At 41.9% G+C, this 25918-nt stretch overlaps 1 protein-coding gene across 20 annotated transcripts in view; it reads left to right on the plus strand.

Moving 5' to 3' along the window:
- The window catches only part of IRF2 (interferon regulatory factor 2), a 91347-nt gene that overhangs the window by 43528 nt on the left and 21901 nt on the right, over window positions 1-25918 (plus strand). For 17 of the 20 annotated variants that reach the window (XM_070253386.1, XM_070253387.1, XM_023630490.2 and 14 more), the window contains 4 exons: window positions 10305-10397; window positions 18149-18248; window positions 19269-19445; window positions 19765-19811. In XM_070253386.1, the coding sequence (XP_070109487.1) occupies window positions 10305-10397; window positions 18149-18248; window positions 19269-19445; window positions 19765-19811 (417 nt within the window). Of the gene's footprint in view, window positions 1-6040; window positions 7672-10246; window positions 10398-18148; window positions 18249-19268; window positions 19446-19764; window positions 19812-25918 lie in introns of those variants that run through there. The other 3 variants (XM_001491798.7, XM_070253388.1, XM_070253391.1) reach the window with 3 other exon arrangements.

The following is a 25918-nucleotide window of genomic DNA, read 5'->3' on the forward strand; positions in this document are numbered from 1 at the left end:
TAAAAAAGTATGACTATACGTTATGATATATTGAAGGTAGTCATTTGCAGCAATCCTGCCACATCATTCAAGGTTGGGTTCTTGAAAAATGCACATAGTAGGAGAACTCATGGTTGAATTGCTTAAAGCCTTGAGAAAAACTGGGCTAGAGACTACAATCTTTAAATGACTCTATGCCATACATCTTTTTAAAAGTTCAATAAAATGAAATGATGAATGAATGAAATAAGGGTTAGATCAGTGATACAATGGATATCATACAATTGATTTCCATTGCTCACTAATTCTCCTGAAGTTTAACAAAACTTTTAAAAACTGTTTTTGCATTGATGCAGATAATGTGTACACTGAGAGGCAGGCTTTTTTCTGTGTCTGGCACCCTCTCCAAATGTTAAATGTCTTTCTGATTTCATGACTGGTAATTGTTGACTTCATCCTCCAGGGCCCCACCAGAGTATGTAAAGTGATTTGAATACTGTAGGCAGAGAAGGATTAAGTATAGCCAAATGGGTAGGTCTCAGCCCCTCACTCTAACAGACAGAGTCCTATTATCTTCCCTGTAAACATGATATTTTCGTGCCAAGCACATGCCATTAGACTTCTCTTCGACGTTTCACTTCTGTCTTCCGAGAGTCAGTACAGTTCTAAGTGTTTGCTGCTTCTCATCTTCCTGTACCTTCTCTTCTGCTTTCGACTTTCCACCATTACCTCCCCTCCGCCCGCCACCGACATGCTCACACACATCTGTACACACACCTGGGAAACAGTTCAGCCTAGTGCAATGCTTTTTATACTGTTGACCACAGTAGCAGTATAATAGAATATAAGATTGAAACCGAAGTTTAATGAAACAATGCTTACTCTGATTTGGGGGCTCTCATAGTTTGTGTTCTGTGTTCTTGAACAGTAACACTGAAGTGCCCATCTTCAGCCAGTAATGCTGATCTTAATCCAATAAGTTGATTTCATGACCCTTAATGGGTTGCTACCAGAGGTTTGGTGTAGAGCTTTCTGGCATATTCTTCTGCGTCCGGCAGATCTGAATTTGAATCCTAGCTTTACCACTTAATAGCTCCGTAGCTTTGCTAAGTAGCTTCATTTCCTCATCTGTATAATGGAGATAAGATACTATGCATCAGAGAGCTTGTTTGAAGATTAAATGAAATAATGCATGAAAAACGCTTGGCCTAGTGTCTGATTCCTAGTAAGCACCTGAACAGATGTGGTGATGATGATGATGTGATGATGATGATTTTCAATTTTCAACTCCAACTTCCTCTCAGGTCACATAATTTTGAGCTGAAATTCTTACTCTTGCTGAAAAGGTACACAAAAGTCAATGTGAGGAGTATAGAATGCCATGTAAGAGGAACTTGCAATTTGGGAAGGCTTACTGTATGTCCAGGAAAAATTACTATTAAAAATCTCTATTCCTATTCCTCCAAGTGTATTGCTACTTGTGGTCTTGTTGTGCGTTCCCATACCCGCCATCCTGGACCAGAGACGTAGCTTCTAGTTTATCTCCTTGCCTCTGTTTGCCCCTGTGTAGAGTGCTGCTTGGATCATGAGGGTGAAACACGGCTATTCTCATGTCATGCGCTCAGAAGTTCTAGTAGCCTCTGTCAACAAGCTCAGTCTCTAGCTGAGAAAGACCTGGGTTCAAATCTTGGTTCCTCATCTAGAGGCTTGGATGACTTGGACATATCTTTCTTTTTTCTTTCTTTTAGTTACCTTTTCAGGCTATACTTTTTCCTCATCTCTAAAATAGGGATCATAATATTTAGCTGATTAAGGCTGTTGGGAGGGTTAGAGATGATTTAGGTAAAATATCCAGTCCGTGCTTCTCACATGCTGGCTGACTCTTACGAAGCTCCACCCACATTGGTGCCTAAGTCAGTAGCTCTGCTCACATCAGCAAACACATCTTCCTGGGTCCTGCTTTGGCCATTGATGCCAACCTTTCACCTTGTCTGGCTTGCTTGCTACCTTCTCTCTGCTGAGGCAATCCCTCCCCATCCTGTAAGCTCTACCTTTACCATCAAGCCTCCCCTTACAAACCCATCTAATAGTGATTTATGTATTCCTTAGGAACTGGGCCACTTAGTTGGCAATTAATCATAGACTGTCTTCCTATCGCTATTGCGGTCTTTTATTATTATAATTATAATATTATTAGTTAATTTTATATGATTTATATCTCATATCCTCAGTTAACTTATTAATTCCTGAGGGTGGCAATCACGTCTTATACATCTTTGAATCCCCCATAGCACTTAGCACAGTTCCTTGTAATAGTTTGCGTTTAAGAAATATCTGTTGATATGCTGGATGACAGGATACCGCAGACAGTATGTGTCATAGGAGAAGAGTGTCCAGTGGTTAGAGTTGCGAGAGAATGTTTAATGGATGAAAATAGATTTGAGCTGGCTTTTCTTGGGAGGGTAGCATTTTTGTAGGTTGGAAGACAGTGGGCACGTGGCTATGGAGGGAGGGCTGTTCGTTGACAAGAGCCTTCACAGACAATTTAAAACAAATGATACAGCTGCAGAAGAGATGGGGCCAGGCACTGCTATGGTGGGCTTCCGCAACACAGACTCAAACTCCAGCCCTGTTCTTAGCATCTTCGTTCCCATACATTTGCCTTCACTTGCCCAGTTATGACCTGTTTCCTATGACTTTAACTGGGAACTGATGAGCTGTGCGACTGCTGACGGAAAATTCTCTAAGTTTTTCTCTGATGCCTTTATTTCCTCTTCATTCCTGAAGGAAATATTTGCTGTGTATAAAATTTTTAAATAGCAGTTATTTTCTTTCAGTCCTTTAAAGACGTCTTTCCATTGTCCTCTGTCATCCATTGTTTCTGTTGAGTAGTCACCATAAGGCTTCTGGGTTTTTTGTTTTTTGAAGGTTATGACTGTTTTTCCCTCTGGCTGTTTTTAGGATTTTCCTCTATATTTTTGGTTTTCAGCAAGTGTGCTACAGTATGTCCAGGTGTGACTTCTTTTGTATTTTTCCCTTTGGGATTTGTACTACCGTCATGCATTACCCAACAATGGGGCTACATCCTGAGAAATGTGTTGTTAGGTGATTTCATCATTGTGTGAACATCATAGACTGTACTTATACAAACCTAGATGGCATAGTCTACTACACGCCTAGGCCATATGGTACCAATCTTATGGGACCACCATCACATATGTGGTCCATTGTTGACTGAAACCTTGTTACACAGTGCATGACTGCAATTATTAAATCTGTGGTTGGAAGGTAATTGGTCGCTGTCTCTTCAAATATTGCTTCTGCCTCATTCTTTATCTTGTCTTTGTGGAACTTCAAACTAACCATACTTTTGACCTTTTTATGTCAAAAATAAAATCTCCTATGGCTTTTATTTTTTTTAATATTTTCCACCTTTTCTCTCTAAGTGCCTCATTCTGTTTATTTTCTTCTGACCTATCTTCTGGTTCACTTATTATTTTTTTCTGGTGGTGTCTAATCTATTGGTAAACTCATCCATTGAGTTTTTAAATTATTTATTCTTCAGTTTTAGAATTTCTATTTTTTTATAGTCTCCAGTTCTCTGCCAAAATTTTCCATCTTGTCTTTTATTTCCTTGAACATATTAGGCATAATTTTAAAGACTGTGTCTGAAAACATTTGATATCTGTACAGTAGTCCTTTTTAGTCCACAGTTTTGCTATCTGGGTTTCAGTTACCTGTGGTCAGTTGCAGTTCAAAAATATTAAATGGAAAATTCCAGAAATAAGCAATTCATAAGTTTTAAATTGTGCGCCATTCTGAGTAGGATGATGAAATCTTGTGCTGTTCCGCTTCATCCTGCCTGGGATGTGAATCATCCCTTTGTCCAGTGTATCCACCCTGTGTATGCTACCCACCCGTTAGTCACTTAGTAGGCTTCTTGGTTATCAGATTGACTATCACAGTATTGCAGTGCTTGCATTCAAATACCCTTGTTTTATTTAATCCTGGCCCAAAAGTGCACGAGTAGTGATGCTGGCAATTCAGACATACCAACGAGAAGCTATAAAGTGCTTCTTTTAAGTGAAAACGTGAGCGTTCTCGACTTAATAAGGAAAGAAAAAGAATCATACGCTGAAGTTACAAAGATCTAGTTTTATCCCTTACCAAGCTTGGAGGAAGCAGTTTCCAGGACTTCCTTTTCCTAGGTGGGTCCTCATCTTCAATTCTTGTCCCACTGAAGTGTCACAGACCCTGCTCAGCTGCTATTCCTTGCAGCCTCCTCTTCTGGAATCAGCAGATGCCCCTAGACTAGAGAAGAACCGCCCCAAATGGCAGGCTTGACCTTCCTGGGTTTCTTTCTTCTCCCAGATCTTGCCTTCCTAATTCTGTACTACCTTGTTAGTTCTCTGATGCTTTTAAACATATTTTTAAAGACATAATTTGTCCAAGTTTCTTAGTTATCCACAGTGAGAGTTGGGTCTGAATTTCATATTGTGCTCTTACCAGAAGCACTCCCCTCTCAGCCAGGGATTTTGTTATCTTAAATCCAGCGGGGATGTTTAGAAGTCTCTAGAACAGAACATTAACATGATTTAAGTGGTATTTCAGGAAGATTAATGAGTCAGTGGTATGCAAAACAGAGACAAGTTGGGAAAGGCTCAGTACATAGAAGAGTTAAGGCCATGATCACTGAGTGCTTCTAAAGTAAGATGAAAGCACAGGTTAGGGTTTCTGAGCCTGGGCGTTTCAGATGGACCTGAATGTGTCTTGGCTCCCCTGCTTACCAGCAGATTGCTCTCGAGCAGTTCCCTGACGTGTCCTGTCATCTGTAATGTGGGGTAACGAAGTCCCTACCTCCTAGGCTTCTAAGAGTTAAATGAGAAACTCAAAGAAAACCCTGGTTTTAATGCCTGCCATGTGGTAAGTGCTCAGTAAATAGTAGCCATTGCTATTACTATTCCAAGATCTAAACTTCCAAGTTATTGATGTTAATATTCAAGATGCTGTTAATGACACTAATAAGGACCGAAGCACTGTCAGCTTCATGGGGGACATGATTTATGTCCCATGAATCACAGTGAACAGCTTGCATGCCTTTATGCAGCATCCTTGGCGCCAGTAATATTCTAAATACCCACCATGTACTGAATTGATTTATAGCCCAATGCCATGGTTTTGAAGATGATCCCAACCCCAAATCTCAAAGGTCTAACATAGCTGATTTTAGAAAGTTCTTTTTGCCAGGGTCGAGGGTGGATGCTCCATATTTTAGGTTTATAGAACCATAAAATTTTACCATTTCACTTTTAAAAACAACCCAGTGTACAAGAATGGAAACTTACAAAAAAGATAAATCAGATTATGAGCCTTCGTTTTACAAAAGAATTCCTGAAATCATAGATAACCTCAGAAATTGTCTTTTTGAAACCTCTCGTTTTTCTAGATGTTCAAAGTGTGGACCAGAGAGTTTGAGTGATGAGCTCAAGGAGACATGCTGTTAATGGCAAAGTCAGATCTGGAACACAGCTGTCTCGATTTCTGGTGTATTTTGGTTCTCTTGGCAAAAATAGCACCTCTGTGTCTTCTCTATCCAGTTTCATGCCTTCTTCATCTCTGTTCAAGTTTCATGTGGCCTGGGTGTTGGTGACTGTGGGAAACTTGCCTTACAGAAGGAAGACCAATCTATCACCTTGAGTTTCATTGACGAAAGCTAGAAAATCATGCCAAATGAGCGTCTTTTCTCAGTACTCAGTCCTCTGACCCTCTGTGACTGTCATCCTAGCCTTTTAATCTCTGGAAATATAATTTATTTTTAGCCTCAAACTAAATGATGAGTTTCTGGTGCTAGGCTCAATGTAGAATCCCACTTTTGCTTTCTTTCACAGAAGTAAGGATGCATACTCAACCTCTGATCATCTTGAGAAATCTGTGTCAAATGCAGTGTTTTTCTTGTGTGTCCTGTGGCGAGACCACTGGTCATTCATTACCTGTTCAGTTTGTGGGAGGTGGGGCCAGGCCATAAAGTCAAGTAAAAAAGAGGAAGAACCTTCATGTAAAAGGGTTAGCTTTTCGTTGTGTATCATTGGGGATGTCCTAGCTATTTAAAAAAAAAAAAACAAAAAGACATAGAACCTGAAATAAGTGAAGCCCTTTATAACAGAGTTTGCCCTACCCTGATAACATACTTACTATATTTGCTTTTCCCAGAAATCTGCTTATCATTAACACCAGCCCTGATTAAAGATTTAGAAAAATTTTTACATATGTGATTTCCGTAGTATTGGGGCTAGGTACACGATAAGCTTTGAGGTTAGGCTGAGCTGCGTCTTTGGAAGGCACAGTATGTAAATAAGGAGGGACCGACTGGTAGATGAGGCAGCGGAATCTGACACACTGAGACTGATGGGGGAGGGCTGTCTGCAGAATGACCAGACTTTTTCAGGAAGTCACAGAAGAGCCAGGTGACTCGGAAAAATGAAAGTTAATCCAGAGCCTTGCTGCTCAGAGTGTGGACCTAGGAGCTTGTTAATCACGGGGCTCGCCCAGACCTACTGAGTCGAGACTTGTATGCACGTTAAAGTTGGTGACGCACTGGTCTGGGTTTTGTACTCAGCTTTTCCCTTTACTATCAACAGAACGGATCATATCATTCATTTGCATAAATCTTCAGTTTTCTCTTCAGTCTTGGGATGATGGCCAAAATCCTGGGCATGGTTTTCTAGGCCCTGCAGGGTCATCCTGTCTCTGGCATCCTGCTTGTTGCCGACTGCCTTCTGGCAGCCAGTGTTCCTGCCCCGGCTCTTTTCCAGAGTCTTCTCTTCTTCTCATGGCCTCAGGATGCCTTCCTTCACCTGAGTGTAGGTTGGGGCTGTTTCCTGCCCTCAAAGTACCTTCTGTATTAGTTTCAGGGGCTTAAACAGCAGAAATTTATTCTTTCACGGTTCTGGAGGCTAGAAGTCCAAAATTGAAGCGTTTGTAGGGCTCTTCTTCTCTGAAGCCTCTACAGGAGGGTCATTCTATCTCTCTTCAGCTTCTGGTGGCTCCAGGCACTCCTTGGCTTGTGGCAGCATCACTCCCGTCTCTGCTTCTGTCTGCACATGGCCGTCTTCCCATGTCTGTGTCTTCACATGACGCTCCCTCTGTGTGGGGCTATGTCCAAATTTCCCTCTTCTTATAAGAACATTAGGATCCCGGGAGCCTCTAGTCGCAACATTTTCGTCAGTCAATACATAATCTTGTTTCATGTGTGTTTCTGTTTAAAGACTCTTTATCCGATATAAACTGTTAATTCATTCACATTGAACTCACACTGCCTACCTCACTGTAACTCAGACCTGAACGAAGCTTATCTAACACACGGATTTTCTCCGTAAGGCGCATCACAGCCTCCTTGGGCTTTGAAATGCTAGACTGCACTTCAGAGAGACCACTCTTGGGGACCATTTTAAACAGCAAGATCACCAATGGGAAGCGCAAAAATGTGAAAAATTTTGCACTAAATAGACCATAAATAGGACACTTGTTTACAGTGTGAGAGCTGAAATAAGAAGGCAGAATGTCTCGTTGTTCAACCTCAGCTGGGAATGTGTACATTGGACCACTCAGAGTTTTCACCTCTCTCTGTGTCTGCGAATGAGCCATGAAAGCATGCTGAGGATGCACCTGAGTGTCACAGATACATTTGAGCAAGTAGGTGATTTTACAAATAGGGAACCCACAAATAATGAGGGTTGACTCTTATCTCCCCATGGAAGCTTTAAAGACAGAAAGCTTCCTGAAACATTTCAGGTGACCATTTTTTTGAACTGGGTCATTTGTGAAAAAAATATGAGAAGAAATATCATATTATTATAGTGACAAATTGGGAGTGGGGCCGTTTACTCATCCCTGTTGTTTTTTCCTTGTTAAGTTTAGGCAGAGCAGCAATGGTAGTGACCCGTAGCAGTTCTGCCTGTCATGTTGTCCCTGGAGAAGAACTCGTGACTATGTGGCTACTCCTCCTTCCACCCCTCCCTCTACTTTCTTTACTGCCCTGGACTTAGCTGTCCTCTTTCTGCACCTTGAGATCTTCCTGAGAGGGAGGATCTGACCGGGTTGGTGATCGCTACCCCGTTGGGTAGAGCCCTCACCGTGGCCAGTCACCCAGTGGGGTCTTCTGTGGACAGCTTTCCCTAGCGCTCCCAGAACTCTTCTGTCACTCCTTATCATTCTGTACACAGAACTCTTCATGTCTTAATTCTCTTCCTCCCTGTCCCCTGTTAGACTAGAAGCTTCTTGATGGTGGGGAATGTCTTACCTTTTCCTGTTCCTGGAATATCGTTCTCAATAAATGATCTTTGAACGGGTGGATGAATGAATGAGTGAGTGGAACGACTTGAGAACCACTAAGAGAAGCCCTACTGGGGGCTCCCTGTGGCTGTTCCATGTCCTTTTGGACTGTCCTTGAGGGTTCTCATTACTCATCCCAAAGAATGGTGTCCTGAAGCCACCAGATGAGTGGACGGAGCCAACTTGCAGTAGTCACCCACCTTGGCTGATCTTCAGAACTGGCCTAGTTCTTGTGTTGACCATCTCTTGGGTGGAGGGCAGCATTTGGGCTTTGTAGGATTATGAAAAGACCTATAAGAGGTAGAGTTCCCACTCTCAAAGCACTTAGCTTTGTGTGTTAGGAAGAGAGGATGTACACAGCTGAAAAGTTCATAGTTAAGGTAAGAGTTAGATAAGAATAAAGACAATGTATAACAGTTGCCCAAAGGCAGTGTTTGCTTTTCAAATGAGCAGGATAAGATCAGTGAGTATTGTGGGAGTCAGAGGAGGAGGATTCCTTCAGGCTGGAGTGGTCTGGGAAGGCCTTGTGGAGAAGGAGGGTGGAGGCTGGGTCTTGGAAGATGGGTAGGGATTGGCAAGGCCCCGGGAAAGAGAAGCAGAGGGCATGGTATGAGCAAGGAGCAGGAGGCGTCTGCAATAGTGAGTGGATCAGAACTGGGCGAGATGTACAAGGGAAAGGCAGGTCCCAGAATTTAGTTCCAGAATTTAATTAGGCTCTACAGGCAAAGGGTGCTGCCCTAGCTGGTTCATGTAATGATGCTTGCACTCTGGCATGAGCTGGGGGGAGGGCATAGAGGAGAGAGGAAGTCCTTTGCGAGCTGGAAGAGAGAGTTATTGAGACTTCGATCATCTCAGCCCAAATTCATCTGAATAGAATTTTCAGAGTTCATTTTTTGGGGAGGAGATGAGTGAAATAAAGAAGAGACAGCTAGGGGTTGAAAAGAGGATTATGTCACACTGTCCATGAAGTCCTATGGAATGGAAGCTTGAATTGGCATAATCTTGGCTTTTGAATCCCACATTAAATTTAAATTTACGTGTAAATAGGATGAAGATGAGTGGTAGACAGAGCTCTGTTAGTGCTTCCACTCTGCATATACTTAGGTGGACAAGGGAAAGACCACCTGGAAAGGTTTCAGAAGGAGGGGAGAGAGGCATTGTGTGTGCTGGTAGATGAAAGGTGTTTAGAGCATGAAACGATTTTCAGAGGGAAAGTAAGTTACAGGCAGAGGGAGGATGATGTGAGGTCAGAGGGGGAGGGTGGCAGGGAAGAAGGATCCTTGAGGGAGTGAAGAGAATGCATTAACATAAAAGCAAAGCTGAAACCAGAGCAAGATGCTGCTGCGTTCTGAAGGAGACAGAACGTCAGGAGGGAACGACTCGTTGGTGAAGGACCTTGGAACCAAGTGAACTGATTCCTTTAGAGCTTTCAAGTGCCAATATTGGGGGTTGAAAGCACTTCTATAACCCAGATACCCAAAGGGATTGAGATGGTTCTGGTAACTCTTTCCCACAACGGTTTTGCTCTGTCCACCTTGGCTCTTGGAAGGATAATACCCAAAGGTATTTGTAAAATACTGGTCCTGTGAATGCCTGGTACATTGAAGGTGTCTGCTGTAAACACAGCCAGGTTAGGAGAGGGTAAGACCAAGCGTTAGGCAAGGTGACCCGGAGGTGTCTGGGCCCTCTGGCTAGACGAGTTTCTGTGTGTCCAGGCCTCCTGCGTCCATGAGACCCTCTTAGCTGAGAGCAGGCTTGGCCTGTACCAATGCCCCACCAAGACAGCCTCTCAGGATGAGCAGAGTGCTCAAGAGGGGGCAGGTGGCTCTAGGGCAAAGGCCCTCAGTACGCTACCTTACCTCCCCAATCCTTAGCTCTGGGGTTTGGGGGACAGGGATAAAAGAAGAGGCTGGGGCTGGGGTGCACAACTTTATAGTGCAGACATGACAGTCAGCAGCACAAATGCCTCATGTTGTGTTTCTCTTCTGCAAAAGGGTACCATGCCGGTGGAAAGGATGCGGATGCGGCCATGGCTGGAGGAACAGATAAACTCAAATACGATACCAGGGCTAAAGTGGCTTAACAAGGTAAGTGCATTGGGTGCCTGTGTGTGTGTATGTGTGTGTGTGTGAGAGAAAGAAAGAGAGAGAGAGAGAGACAGAGCACGAGATTGAGAGATCCTTACTAAAAACACGTGCATGTGGACCCCCAAAAGTAAAATTGTTCTTTGTGTCCAAAATCTTATGCTTATTAATTATAAAACTCAACTGACCAAAAATGATCATAAAAATGTCAAGTTATCATATAAAGAAGGCTTTTATCATCTTCTCAGACTGGAGCCTCACCCCCGAGTTGACGCTCTCAGTTCACCTTTGGTATTGGCGTGACTGTTGATGGGGAGCTTCTCGCTGTTTTTCTTGAATGAGTCCTCCCTCTTCCAGCTCTGACACCTTCCTTGCTTCTCCTGGCTTTCTCGGATTAGAGGACTTGAAACTCTAGGGCTTTCTGTTGAGAATGGAGCATATTGATTTTCTTTTCAGTATTCTCTATGTTAAGGAAACTTTTGTTTTCGTCTTTAAAAAATGCCTTCTCTTTATCTTTATTGTGGAACCCTGTTTGTGTGCCTACTCCTCCTAAAAGAGAAGAATCTATCATTTACAAACAGCCCCCTCCTGCCCCCATCTGTACGTAAATGCTCTCTTACTTTATCAACCCCTAAACTCTCAATTTAATCAATCTTGCCTGTTAGGGGTGAATCAGGAAGATAGTGTCTATAAAAATAAAGAGCCCCTGAAATAGATAGTTATAATCTAGGAAAGCAACTAAATATAATATATCATGCTTTCTTTAAGAGGACCCAAGAGAGAGCTTCCTCTCCCACTGCCAGGAATATTGCAATTCTTCTGAGCAAATTTCTTTTTCCTCTTCTACCCCCTCCCTCATTTTCAGTCTTAAGGACACGATGAATAATTTAGCGGGTCAGGCTTTATCTTTGTATCACGTTCTTGAGAGTTTAGTGCCAGATTGTGGCCCGCTTCTAACAAGTGTACAGAATATTGCAGCATTATTTTTTTTATATTATATATCACTCCTGGCTTCATTTTATCTTTTCAGATATCTCTCAATTCTTACTTATTTTTGTTCTTTTTCCTTCATCCACTTATTTTTAAATTAATGGTATTTTATTTGAATGTGTCTGTTTAAGTGATTCCTTTCTGAAACAAAGTGGGGTGTGAAGTAAATAGAAATAAATAAACCGTATGCTCGTTTCGTGTGACTTGTCGTGTATCTTAAGGTCTTATAGCAAACAATGTTTTTTTCTAGGCTTGCTATATCTACAGTATTTTGGATTTGTATCCTGAGGGGCCTTTGTAATTAACCTCTTCCAAAGAAATAAACAAGAAATCAGGTTGCACCTTTGCCTGCTGGGCTTCCAGGGACACATGTGGAGATTTAAGAAAGGGGAGATGATAGTCAAGGAGAGTTGACAACACATAGGGTACTCGATAACAATGATAATCATCATAATAAAACTAACATATATTAAGAGCCAGGTACTCCTCTAAGCAAGATACATGCATTAACTCACACAATCCCCCCATGGGGTAGATACTCTTATTTTTTCCATTTTACAAACGAGGAAACCGAGGCACAGAAAAGTTAAGTAGGATTATATTTTGAAGAACAAGATAACATTGCCTATATTGATTTAGAGTGTGAAATTAAAGCAGGTGTTCCTGAATTCTGAAGAGAAGTAAGTTGTTTGCTTTTTCCTTTCCTTTTTTAAAAAACGCATCTACCCTTTTCGGCTGGCTTGATGCTGGGGCAAACTTAGAATGTCATCGTGTCTCCTGTTCCCAGCAGACGCTTGACATTGCTGCAGTCCGTTGTCCTCTCTAGTGGGTTGAACTGTGGTCACCCAAAAGATACGTCCACGTGGTAAGCCCCGGTACCTGTAGGTGTGACCTTATTTGGAAAAGGGGTCTTGGCAGGTGTAATTAAGTTAAGGATCTCAAGATGAGATCATCCTAGATTATCCAGCTGGGCCAAGCCAATGACAAGTGTCCTTATAAGAGACAGAGGAAAAGAGACACACACAGAGGAGGAGGCCATGAGAAGGAGAAGGCAGAGATTGGATGCTGCTGCTGTAAGCCACACAGAATGGCTGGAATACCAGTAGCTGGAAGAGGCAAGGAAGATTCTCCTTAGAGCCTTTGCAGGGAACACAGCCCTGCTGATTTTGGATTTCTGGCCTCCAGAACTGGGATAGAAGAAATTTCTGTGGTTGTATGCTGCCCAGTCTGCGGCAATTTGTCATAATAGCCCTGGGAAACTAATGTACCCTCTTAGGGTTGTTTCCTTACTGCGACTCTCCATTGAGACACCTTTCTTCCATCCACTCTCTCCATGTTTTTCTGAAAGTAAATGGATTCCTCTTTGTGCAGCTGAAAACTTTGCTCGTCTCAGGTGGCCCTTACTACTGAACTTCTCTCAACTGGCTCTTGGCTCATGAGTTCTCTTCCATAGCAGAGAGGGCAAGGAGACCCTTCCGCCATCTTGTCTGGCTCCTCTCCTAGCACTGGGCATGAGCCAGGCTAAAGGAAAGAGAACGTGCATGTGGCTGCAGAAAATGGTGCCTCTCAGGACAACACTGGCACAGGAGTCCGTGGCTGCCTGAGGGGCCTGGTCAAGCAGGCCTCTGACTGGGGCTATCCAGAGTGGGCATGTGGCTGTGTTTGTGATGTGGGCAGTGCTGTTACTGTCACTGGAGACCTCAGATGGGGTCGGGACCTTTTCTCTCCATACCTATACCCCTACAGGGCATCTTTTTAGAGGTTTCTGCTAAATCGGGCCTAGTGGCATTCATCTGTTCATGTATATACTTAACTGAGACTCTAATATTATTTCCTTCCCGTTCATAAGCATTTTGCCTAAGAATCCTTGTTGGTATTTTGGGTGGTTTGAGATCATTCTAGAATCTCTTCTCCCGCTGAAGACTGTTGTAACTCCTAGAAAATGGGAACCGTCCATGTGGTTTTGCCTTATGCCTTAGTTGTGTTCAGGATGTGTTGGTATTTAGGGTGAAGTGCTCCAGACTGGAAGCCCTCTGAGGGCAGGTGCCATGGTGTCTTGATGGTTACTGCACACTCGGTGCCAGGCCTGTTGCCTGACACTTACAAGATACTCGGTTAATATTGTTCTGTGAATAAATGGGTGAATGATGCATACTTGAAGAGGAGCAGCATTGGCAGCTGTGTTTTTGTTCTGTTAAGACTTATGAACACTGAGTTGGCAGTTGTGATATATCTCATCAAAGGGATGGTGCATCAAACCCGGTCCCTTCTTAGTAAGAGACAAATAGGTGGTTAATTAATGCCTTAAATATATTTCCATCTCCTATTTTGAGTAAATTTGGAGGAGAGTGGTGATGAAATGGGTCCTTTGGATTCCTCTGAAGGGGCAGTGAGGAAGTCTGGCAAAGCAGCATTATAACCAGCTCATGAATGGGGCCTTGGCCTGGGCCAGTTACTTTATGAGTATTTGCAAACATACATAGTGTGTTAGAATAGCCTAATGACTAGAAAGAATAGTACAGCAAATTTCCATCTAGATTTAAAATCCACATCTAGATTTAACAGTTGTTAACATCTTTTTAAGTCCATACGTGTGTGTGTGGTATTTTAAAGCAACTCCCTAACAGTGTACATCTCTAAGACTTAAGAACATTTTGTTATATATTCACAATATTGTTATCAATTGGAAAAAAATCATAATTTGTCAATATCACTGTGCCATTCACAATCAAAATGCTGCGAGTGTTCCCCAAATATCTTTTTACAGTTGATGTGTTCACTCAGCATCCAGAGAGGGTGCACAGGTTGGCTTGCTTCTTCTGACTTGACGTCTCTCCTGATTGTGAACAGAAGCCCTTCCTTTTTTTTCCTTCTTGCCACTGACTTGCTGAAGAAACCAGGTCAGTTCTGGACCTGTCCACGTGCTTGCTTGTGGTTTCCCTGGGCCATTTCTTGAAGAAGGGAGCCACATCCGGGTTCATCGTTTCTCTTGGAGCTCCGATTGATTCCCACTCTGTTTATTGATGTTCTTATTTCACGTTGGAGACCTGCCTGGACCCAGTTGCCAAGGCCATTCCTTGAGCACAGGAGATCATCAGGTAGTTCCAGACCTTTACTTTCTCTTCACTTTGAAAGCAAGCTTGTGCTTGTGTAAATGTCAAGCCATCTCGGAACAGAGTAAGAAGCCCAAACAAAAATAACAAAATTGAATTGGAACATCTTATAAATATTGGGAGAGAGAAAGAGGCAGAGGGAGAGAAGAGAGATGCTCAAGATAAGCTTCAGTGTTCCTCTCAACCTGAGCAAAGCTTACCTTTCCTGCCCTGAGAGGGGCTGAGTTCTATATATATATGTACACATGAGTGGACTCTGGTACATGCGGCCCTTCCATACACGATGTGTAGAGCCACTGCGTGTGTGGACTGGGCACTCAGGGCTTCTGATGGCGCATGCAGATGTCACAGAGTCTACTCAGACACAGAACAACACCATCAACGTCCCATAGAACTCAATGATCTATGACCAGAATGTTTACTGGTCAGAATGTCTTTCAATTTTAAAATGAATTTCATCTTCTTTACCTTTCATCATGGTCTTTTTAAAAAAGATATGTGATGCATTTATTTGTATTTCTTTCTTTCTTTCTTTTTTTTTTGAGGAAGATTAGCCCTGAGCTAACGTCTGCTGCCAATCCTCCTCTTTTTTGCTGAGGAAAACTGGCCCTGAGCTAACATCCATGCCCATCTTCCTCTACTTTATATGTGGGACGCCTGCCACAGCTTGGCTTGATGAGCAGTGCGTAGGGCCACACCTGGATCCGAGCCGGTGAACACTAGCCGCCGAAGCAGAATGTGCGACGTTAACTGCTGCGCTGCCAGGCTGGCCCCCTGTATTTCCTGTTTTTTTTTTGCAATATGAAAAACTAGTTAAAAGTTACATGTAGCTTTTTTTTTCAATTTACCATTTTACCATTTTAAAGTGTACAATTCAGTGGCATTAAGTACATTCACAATATTATGCAACCATCACCATTATCTAATTCCAAATTTTTTCATCACCTCAAAAGGAAACACTTGCCCATGGAGCAGCCACTCCCTTTTTCCTCTACCCCTCGTTCATGGCAACCACTAACCTGCTTGCTGTCTCTATGAATTTGCCTTTTCTGGATATTTCATATAAATGGAATTATTCAACATGTGGCCTTTTGTGTAAGGCCTCTTTCACTTAACATAATGTTTTCAAGCTTCATCCGTGTTGTAGCACATACGGCATTCCTTTTTGTAGCTGAATAATACTCCATTTTATGCATATACAACATTTTCTTTATCCATTCATCAATTGATGGACATTTGGGTTCTAACTTTTGGCTCTTGTGAGTAGTGTTGCTATGAGTATTCACGTACAACTATTTGTTTGAATACCTGTTTGTAATTCTTTGGGTACATATCCAGGAGTGAAATTACTGGACCGTGTGGGAATTCTGTGTTTAACTTTTTGAGGAACGGCCAAACTGTTTTCCACAGCAGCTACGCCATTTTGCATTCCCACCAGCAATGTGTGAGGGTTCCAGTTTCTCCACATCTTTACCAACACTTATTATTTTCTATTTTTATTTTTTTATTTTAGCCATCCTAGTGGGTCTGAAATGGTATCTCATTGTTGGTTTGATTTGCGTTTCCCTAATGGTTAGTGATATCGAGCATCTTTTCATGTGCTATTGACCATTTAGTTATCTTCTTTGGAGAAAGGTCTATTCAGGTCCTTTGCCTGTTTCAAGAGGATCCACAGTGCAAAATTGCTGGATTCAGTCATTATGCTTGTGGTTTCATGATTTTGGCATGGTTTCTGTGAGACCAGGTTTGGTAGTGTGTGTGTGTGTGTGTGTATGTGTGTGTGTGTGTGTGGGTGGGTGGGGGGTGGGTGGTTGGGAACGCGTGCGCACACGTGCATGTGTGCTCTTGCAAATGCTTGAAAAGACCTTCTTATCAGAATCAACTTTATGTCTTGTGAGATAGATTTCAGATTGTGACACCCCAAACTCCTTTGACCTAGAAATAAGTACAATAGCAAATTATTGAAAGATCTGTATCTTTAAGCATAAACCTTTAGATTCTGCCTGTGCACTTCAGGAAAAGTTCTTTCAGCGGAATAAATTCATTTTCATGTGAACATCAAAAACTGCATTAAGTGCTTTTGCTCTCTGATTTTCATCTGCATTAAAAAATAAAATTTTACTCAGTCCCTTTGTGATGACTGCCGTTTTGAAAATGACTCACCTGAAACCATGCGCTCTCGGTGGATGATGCAGAAGGAACGAGGAGGGGTTTGTGAAAGTCTCTTGCTTTCAGTTCTTCTTAGTTAACTGAGTTTTAAATGCAGTAGAATTTTCCCATTAACAGTTTTTGGGGAACTCTCAAATGCTCTGAAATATTTTTAGTTCAGGCTTTTTAATTGGTTCTGTAGAGAGGCACGGAGCCCCCTTTTGGGTCAATTGGGACCGTTTATATGTTTCATTGTGTAAGACCAAAGTGGTGAAAAATCCCTACTGGCATTTTCTTTCCTTCCCCAGTGTATTGTGCAGGGACCCTATACCTGGAAATTATCAGAACTACCTTGAGAGTTTCCTGGCCTTTAATCTCCACAGAATCCAGGTCAACAGACCTGTCGTAGGATGGCAAAACCTCTAAATCGACACGCTAGGGGACAATGTGTGGTGTGATTAAGTGATTGAATATGGGATCACATGACCACGGTTTTGAATTTAGGCGCTTATTACCATAAATTCCTTGGCTAAATAATTTAATTTTGTGTCTCAGTTTCCTCCACTGTAAAGCGGAAATAATGACATATCCGTAACTCATTAGGTTGTTGCAAAAAACAAAACTGAGACCATGTGAACATGTGTAGTCAAATATAAAATGCCACGGGAGCGTAGCAACTGCTGGCGTTGCCAGGAGAGCTGGTCGAACCAGGTTTCACATATGTAGTTTTACTATGAGTGTGATTTTGTTTCCAAAGCACTAGTTTCCGATCATGCGTTTGCCAGGGTCGATTTAAGCAATTTTGAGTTACCTCCTGGGCTGTAAGAGAGATGGAAAGTCTGGTATAAGAAGAATTGTATTGAGGGACTTTTCTCCAAAAAAGGAGTATTATTTCCATGTACTCAATACATCTTTGTTTGTACTTCTTGCTATTCAGGGCGGTAGACACATAGGAGTTAGAGCGTTAGACAGAATCTTCTATTTCTGTTGGCTACACAAGCAGATTGAGATATTTGGTCTCTGTGGCAGTGGCCTCAGATACCCCCTGATGTCCCTTTAGCAGCACAAATGGATGTTACTTTGGAAAGTTGCTTAATTTTTGATTTACTGGAGGCAGCTGGAGTTCCTCTTTACCAAATGATGGAAATAAGCGATAAGACTAAGCATTAGAAGTTTCAGTAAGTGGCCAGTTATCTGGGGTCCTAGAACAGAGAAGTGACATAGATAACAGAACACGTTGCCATATCCCAAATCATCAGCTTTGACCTTGGAATGTATTCCTCTTGTCCAGACTCCGCACGACACTGAATCTTACCTGGGTAGACTGTAGGATTTGGGGCCCAGGGGGGAAGTGGGTTTGGTTTACAATAGATTTTACTGTAGACACTCAACAAACCCAGTGATACTCGGTGGGGAATCTTACCAGCTAGAACTTAAGAACCCTCCACAATGGTGGCCTGACACCCATGGCTGCAGTTCTTATTTACTTTTTTTTTTTTCCAGGAGAAGAAGATTTTTCAGATCCCCTGGATGCATGCAGCTAGACATGGGTGGGATGTGGAGAAGGATGCCCCACTCTTTAGAAACTGGGCAATCCATACAGGTATTGAAACCCTTGTGTTGATTGTCGAGGCAGGTACTATTGGTTTTTGTTGTTGTTTTCATTCCTTCTTTTTTTAAATTGAGGTGGAATTGACAAATAAACTTGTAAGATATTTAAAGCGTATAACATGATGATCTGATGAACGTAAACCTGGATCCCGCCCCCCACATTGAGTTAATTCACAAGTCCGTCACCTCACATATTCTCTTTTTGTTTGGTGAGAAGATTTAAATTGTACTCTCTTAGGAAATTTCAATTATGTAATACCCTGTTAACTATTGTTTATTTTTGTTTTCACTACATATATAAAATCTCCTGGCTTATGCCCTTGTGAAGATAGCTTTGAAAAACCTGTGACTTGTCCCCAGGCACATCCAGGACACGTGGGGTACACACTTCATCACTCAGAAGAGATGCTCCACCTATGCCACAGAAACTTAGTCCTTAAATTTCCTGCAGATGTGGTATTCTGATTAAGTTTCCCATGTGTGTACCAGGGGAATATAGAATTTATTTGTTCTGGAGCTATAAATTTGGGTTGAATTTATCTCCTCAAAAGGTAGTCAATAATATATTTATTGAGAACAGAATGTAAATAGGGAGCTATTTACAGCAATGGACTTTTTACTGAATATTTGAGAGTCAGACAAAAAAGAGAGACTTGAGTCACCTGTGCCTGTCAGCCTCCCGGTCTCCTGGGCTTCTCTGTTACTTAACACTGATTCTCCATTCTTCTACCATGATTAGTTTTCTCTCAAGATGTTTGGTAGAGCCAGAGTGACCAGCCTGCCCCAGTTTTCCCAGGACTGTCCAGGTTTTAAAACAAAAATTCCCACATCTCCAAAACCTTCTCAGTCCCAGGAAGCCAGGACGCTTGGTCCCTGCAGGTGTAGCCTGGAATTCGGAAAGGGTTCTTGGCACCCCCTGGCCAGCAATCCTGTGTTTCCAGACATGTATACCCAGTATCGAGTGTTTTTCCCTCTTTTCCCTAACCTTAATTCTTTTGGCTATTTTTATTAGGAAAGCATCAACCGGGAGTAGATAAACCTGACCCAAAAACATGGAAGGCGAATTTTCGATGTGCCATGAACTCCTTGCCTGATATTGAAGAAGTCAAGGACAGAAGTATAAAGAAGGGAAACAATGCCTTCAGGGTGTACCGGATGCTGCCCTTATCTGAGCGACCTTCTAAGAAAGGTAGACCAAGATGTTTACTGACTAAACTGTGCTCACTCGGTATATACTACAGTGCCTTTCCCATTTCTTTATTTCCACATCTGTAGTCACACCAAGGATAGAACATCTGCTCACACTGTGGATGATCATTCTGCTTTACCTGGCTGGGGAAAATGAATCTCAGGTCCCCAAAGGCATTAGAAGAAGCATTTGGAGTTTTGACCACATACAGATTAAAGCAACAGGTTCATTGAGATTTTCAGAAAAAATGTAACGTAGGGAAACTGTTTCTCTGTATGGTCCTCATGAATTAATCCAGAACTATTTTTTCTTGCCACAGGAAAGAAACCAAAGACAGAAAAAGAAGACAGAGTTAAGCACATCAAGGTAATCTTTGGTTGTTCAGAGAGAAAGCCAGAGTTTTGACCATATTAATGATTCATATTCTGTCTCGTAAAAACAAGTAATGTGAGCTGTGCGAAGTATTTAATCTTTCTTCTTCTGCTATTGTGTTTTATGTGCTTTACATGTCTCCTCTTTGGCATGTACCCGCTTGCAGACTCAAGTACACATAGCCCCTGCTTCATCCAATTTCACTGAGCAATTTATGAATGAAGTCACAAGTTCACACCGAGCTTGACAGTCTCAGGCCTCCATCTGGTCCCCACAACTATTGCCAGCTGGTCACTTAGTTCCAGCTAAGCTCCAGCAACCAGCTACTATCTGATAACATTAAGTGTATTTTCAGGCTATTAAATATATTTTGAAGTATGTTACATATTATGTACTTAGATTAAAATGTTTTACCTATATTTTATATATGTATTCCATGACAGGCCATTAGGTTGGGGACACAGTGGTCAGTTCAAGCACTTTATTAGTATGGTTCTCAGTAGTTTTTTTGTGCTCTGCTATACATAACTCCCAAAGGTTTCCCATAGGGATGAGTGTGTGTGTGTGCACGTGTGTGTTTTGTGTGTGTGTGTGTGAGCTTTTCAGTAGGTTGTATAGTCTGAATCCCCTGCCATGTGAGGATCTTTGTGTATAGATTGGGTTGCCCTTGTTAAATAGCCAGAGAATAGCCAGATAATCCTGTGCAAAATTGAGGATAAGCTTCAGTTGCCAAGCAAAGAACAGACACGATATAGTCTCAGACTCGTAAAACCATCAGAGAGAAGATTGTCTTAAGGTTTACCGAGGTCTGTTTGCAGATGAAGAAACTGAAGCCAAGGTCACATGGTTATTTAGAACTGAACTTAAAGGAGATGCCAAGTATTCTGATTTCTAATCTAGAGTAACTGTTGAAGCAAAAACAAAACTGTCCAGACAGCACAATGTTTAAAAACAAGCCAGTTAGTCAAAATAGTTGGAAAAAATACAACGAAATTTACTTCAGATGTAAGGTTAGACTTGTGACGGTAGTCAGAGTTTGAGGGAACACTTAGATAAATTGGTAAAGTCTCAGACATATTTACCTCAACAGTGGAAAATCAGTGTTTTAAGTGGAGTGTTTCAGCAACAATAACCTCCAGTTTCACTTTCAATGTTCTTAGTTTGTGACTTATTTTATATACAGCGTAGTGTTAAGGCCTAATTTTGTTTTAACTTTTTATTGTGGAAAAATTTTATACACACAGGAAGAAGACACATGAGTGAGATTTATTCCATAGACCATTACTCCAATTTCAACATTAATCAGCTCGTGATCAATTAATTTCATTAGCACCTCCACCCACTTCCTGACATCCAATATGAAATTACAGATATCCAACCAGTTTTGACTTACCAAACACAATTTCATGTGGTTCAGCTCATTATTTTGAAGCAAATTCCAAACGTCCTATCATTTCTTCCATAAATATTTTGGTATATATCTTTAAAGATAGGCACTCTTTAAAAATAGCACAATATCATTATTGCATCTAAAAAAATTAACAGTAATTCCTGAGTATCATCAAATATCCGGTCACTGGTCAGATCTCCAGTTGTCTCATAAACGTTACAATTTTTGTACAGTCTGTTTACTTGAATCAAGAGCTGTATAAGGTCAATATTGTGTTTTTTGGATATATCTCTTATTTTTTTTATTAAGATTATGATAGTTAACAACCTGGTGAAATTACAGTTGTACATTATTATTAGTCATGTTGTAGGTACACCACTTCACCCTTAGTGCCCTCCCCCGACACCCCCTATCCCCTGGTAACCACCGATCAGTTCCCTTTGTCTATATGTTAACTACCACCTATGAGTGGAGTCGTACAGAGTTCATCTTTCTCTGTCTGGCTTATTTCACTCAACATAATACCCTCTCCCTTACTTTTTTTTAATCTATAGGTTTCCCCTACATCACTTTTTAAAAAGTTTATTTTTTCTTGCAATTGAAAAAACTTAGTTGTATGAAATTTCCCACATTTTGGATATTTTTAGGGCCTACATTTTGATTAGTATTGTTTAGGCAGAAAAGTACAGCTTCCCCACAAATATGTGATAACTTCCCCACAAACAATTTGCTATAATCTTAAGCATGAGTATATTATACAGCATGTGGCTCAGTGCCTGGTACAGAACAGATCATTAACATGTATTGATCACTGAATAGATGCATGAGTATTTGTTGGCTAAATAGATGCATGAATAAATATAATACATGGAGTGGGAGTGTGGGTTTTGACATTAGAATGCAGACTCAATTTCATAATCTCAGTTAATGGAGAGATAAGAATGGAGTAACAGATGTTCACTTTTCAACAGACTTTGCTCAGACATATCCACCATACTCCACTGAACGTCAGGTGCCAATGAGTATCAGACGCACCATTATTTTATGTATCTCTAAGCAAGAAAAACTGATTACAGTGAGACCATGACACATAAATAATTATAAGGCACATCTTATTTCAAGGATGTGGAAATTTGAGGAAATATTCATCTTAGAATTGTTGACACGTGGTGTTCTTGTAAGTAAAGGACATCTTCAGTCACATCAGCAATGGCAATCACATGGCCTCTCCAATGGGCAAGTTATAAAAAGCACAGCCCTGGCTGGGGCTGGCCATATTGGCCCAGGGAAGCAAGAATTTTCCTCTTAGGTGCAATTGTGCGGGTCAAGTTCCAGCCCAGCAAAGTGTATGTTGTGAAATCCTTCTGTTGAAGATATGGTCAATACCTGAAACTCATCCCTCAGAGGGACGTTATTCTTTCAGCAAAAGGCAGATGGTTCATCAGAAATAAGCACTGCCTAACTTCTGAATTTAAATCTACTTGCATTTGTCCTCCAGTGTAGCAGCAGAGCATAAATAAGGCCAGTGGGCTTCCCACATTCTGTAGCTCATGACTGCTCATGCCATAGTATTCACTTGATGTTTCTGTAGAATGTTTCAGAAGTTAACTCTCCAGATTGTCTGGAATTGTGTAGTTCAAGGACGTTGTCCTTACTGAGCTGTTAATACATGACTTTTTGTTGTATGTGAACCCCTCAGCTCTGAATTAATGTGTCCTGTGCGAATATGCAACTGGATGGACTGGGTAGTTTTCTTCCACTGAGAAGAGTTGTCTTGTGCGTAGTAACTAAGGACGAAAATTTGCTGTTGAAACAGGCTCTTCCCGATCTTCATTCACTTCAAGTTGAATTGAAGTTTTAACTAGTGAAGGATGTTTAGAACATGCAAGCCAACTGTCAGCATTTATCTTGGGTCATTCACGCAATTTATCTCTATGCTGTATGTTCCCTCAGCACATAGCTTCCCTGAGACTGGGAGATGCAAAGCCCACTGGACACACAGTAGGTATAGCAATGCTGCCTCAGTATTCCCTGATGCTCTCTTTGTGAGTATATGCTGCGTACTCAGTGAGCTCTGTTTTACTTGAACTAGGCCTCACCTGTGTGGAGGTAAACAGCTAAGGAAATCAGAAGAAGAAACACAAAGTGAGCAGGACTAGACTGCACGTCATCAGTGCATATGTGTGTTTCAAAAAATGTCACAAGGGCAAGATCAGCTGTCAGCCTGAAAGTTTTGTTAGTGGAGAGACCTAGAGATGCCCTTAAATTTGGCTTCGAGTAGACTGGCTTTGTGTAGATGAGTTATGAGATTTCTGGGGGTGGAGGCTTGGGTTGGGAATAGGAAATGGTATTTTGGCCATTATATTTGGTCTCAAGAGACATCTAGACAAGGGGCTATCTCACAGGGATGAGACAGAATGGCCTTGAGTAGAGGGATGGGTGGTCCTTTGACTCCGGCCTACACCCAAACCACTCCGGCAAGTGTAGCTTTGAGACAACTCAAGGTATATTATTTTAGAGGTCTAAAGCAGGCAGCCCCTGCCCTGAATGCTCTCTTGTGTCAGTTTTCTTTCACCTAAAATCCCTTAAACTGTAGACCAAACCTTGGATTCTGTATTGACAAAATCATTCTTGGGTATAAATATTTGGCAGAGTAAATGCACCATGGAGGATCCTGAACCTAGGCACAATCTTCTTTTGCTTTTCTTGGGGCAAGATGAGAGGATTAGAAACTAAGACTACTTGATTGACACGAGAGCCTATGTGTAAAGTAAGGAAGGGAACAGAAAGATGAGGCTGGTTCCGGATTAACCAGGCCAGGTTATGGTACAGCAGGGCGGGATGGGGCAGGAGTGGGCACCATGGAGGACCAGGAGATGCTGTGGGAAGAGGTCGTTCGTGACCTGCACGATCTCTATGCACAGGTTCCATAGAGAACTGTTCGCCTCTTCTCTTAATTTGGGTTCCTTGCTTTTAAAAAAAGATTTTAGTTTAGGTTTAGATATTCCTATTCTAATCATTTTTTCAAAAATTTCAAGTGAGTATGGTGAAGATCCCAGTTGTTCTGCACCCTAGATGGAAACCTTTCAGGGAGACGCTAGCTGTATTTCGCCATACAGTTTACCATATTGTCCTTCTAGAGTGATGGTACCAATGAGATGGTTTGCACTGAAGACTTGGAAATCAACAGGTTATTTCCGAAGTGAGGATGGGAGGAGTAAAACAGGGTTCAAACCAATCTGATGCAGCCTCCATTGGTAGAATACTGTTCCATTATAGAAGGGGTGCAGGATACAAGGTAGGGATGGGGGCAGTAAAATGGTGTTGAAAATAGTTGTGTCTCTATCCCCATTGGAATTAGCATAGGATACAGGGTTTGTTAAGACAGTAAGCGCTGGAATTGCACCCTGCTGCATGACCAGAGTCTGAGATAAGTTCTTGTATCTCCTTTGACTAAAAGTAGTGTGATCTCAGAAAATTAATTTAGTCTGAGTCATGGTTTTCGCAAGGGAAAAGTGATAAAAGTATCACTTGCCACTAATTAAACTGTAGATCATGTGAAACAGTTTGATGTCTTCAATTGAGAAATCAGAATAATTTAGGTTTTTAAATATATGCAAGTCTGACTACCTCATTACTTTCATAAGAAACCTAGTAGCAGAATGAGAGAAAAGTAACTTAAGATAAGAAAAGAAACCCATACAATCAAATGTTCTGTAGTTAGTTCCTTTTGAGGGAATTGAGGAAAAGGCAGTGGAATGATGAAATGTGGGGCATGACTGGGGAGAGGGGGATGGGAAGGGGGCCACTGGGGAAGCCAGCAAGAAAGAAGGTGCCATCAGAAAGATCAAGGCTTGCAGCAACGTCAGACAGTTCGTGCTGTCAAGAGGGAGAAGAGTGGCCTTCCTGTTGGATGCCAGAGGATGGGACTGAGGGAAAGGGACATGAGGAACGGTCATTGGATTTGGGAGAGCAGAGTTTTGTTGGCGACGTTAGATAATAGTGAGCATTTGTTTAGTAATAAGTGCCAGGTGCATATTTATCTTGTTTCATCTTCACGTCATCCCTGTGACTTGGGTCCCATTACTGTCGTCAGTTTACAGCCATCTGCAGTGCCCTAAGAGAGGCTTAAAGAGGTTAAATAAAGTCATGCAACTAGGGACAGGCTTGCGGCCCAGGGCTGTGTGACTGCAAAGCCGGGCCTGTCTTACCATCCCTGGCAGCCAGGAGCTTGATTCTGCAAGTGGAGTGGCAGCGAGACCAGACTCTAACAAGGGCGTGGTGAGGAGGCCAAGGTGGGGAAGGCAGATGCTAGTTCAGAAGTTTGGCTCTAAAGGAGGAGAAAAGATGGTGACTCAAGTCACAGGCAAGTGAGGTTTTTTTCCAGAAACAACAGATTTCTTTGGAACTTGTAAAGAGGGGAAAATGCAAGATGCTGCAAGAGAAAGGGGTAAAACTTCTGCCCAGTGGGGCTGTCCCAGGCCCTTCCTGTGTTCGCCCTTTGGTGCATCTTGTCAACGCTGCAGTATGGGAGTTTTTAGAACTAAGCTGTACGGTGAGGTGATGTCTTTGAAGTCATGGTTATCAAAGAGGGAGTTTGCCAGGTGGGATCATGAAGAAGGAGGTAATCGCCCCCTCCTTCCCTAAGATTTTTAAGAGGTTCATCATTGATTTCACAGAGCACATGAAATAAATTGGTAAGAACACCCTG

Source organism: Equus caballus, chromosome 27, assembly GCF_041296265.1.
Source record: "Equus caballus isolate H_3958 breed thoroughbred chromosome 27, TB-T2T, whole genome shotgun sequence".
Taxonomy (NCBI): domain Eukaryota; kingdom Metazoa; phylum Chordata; class Mammalia; order Perissodactyla; family Equidae; genus Equus; species Equus caballus.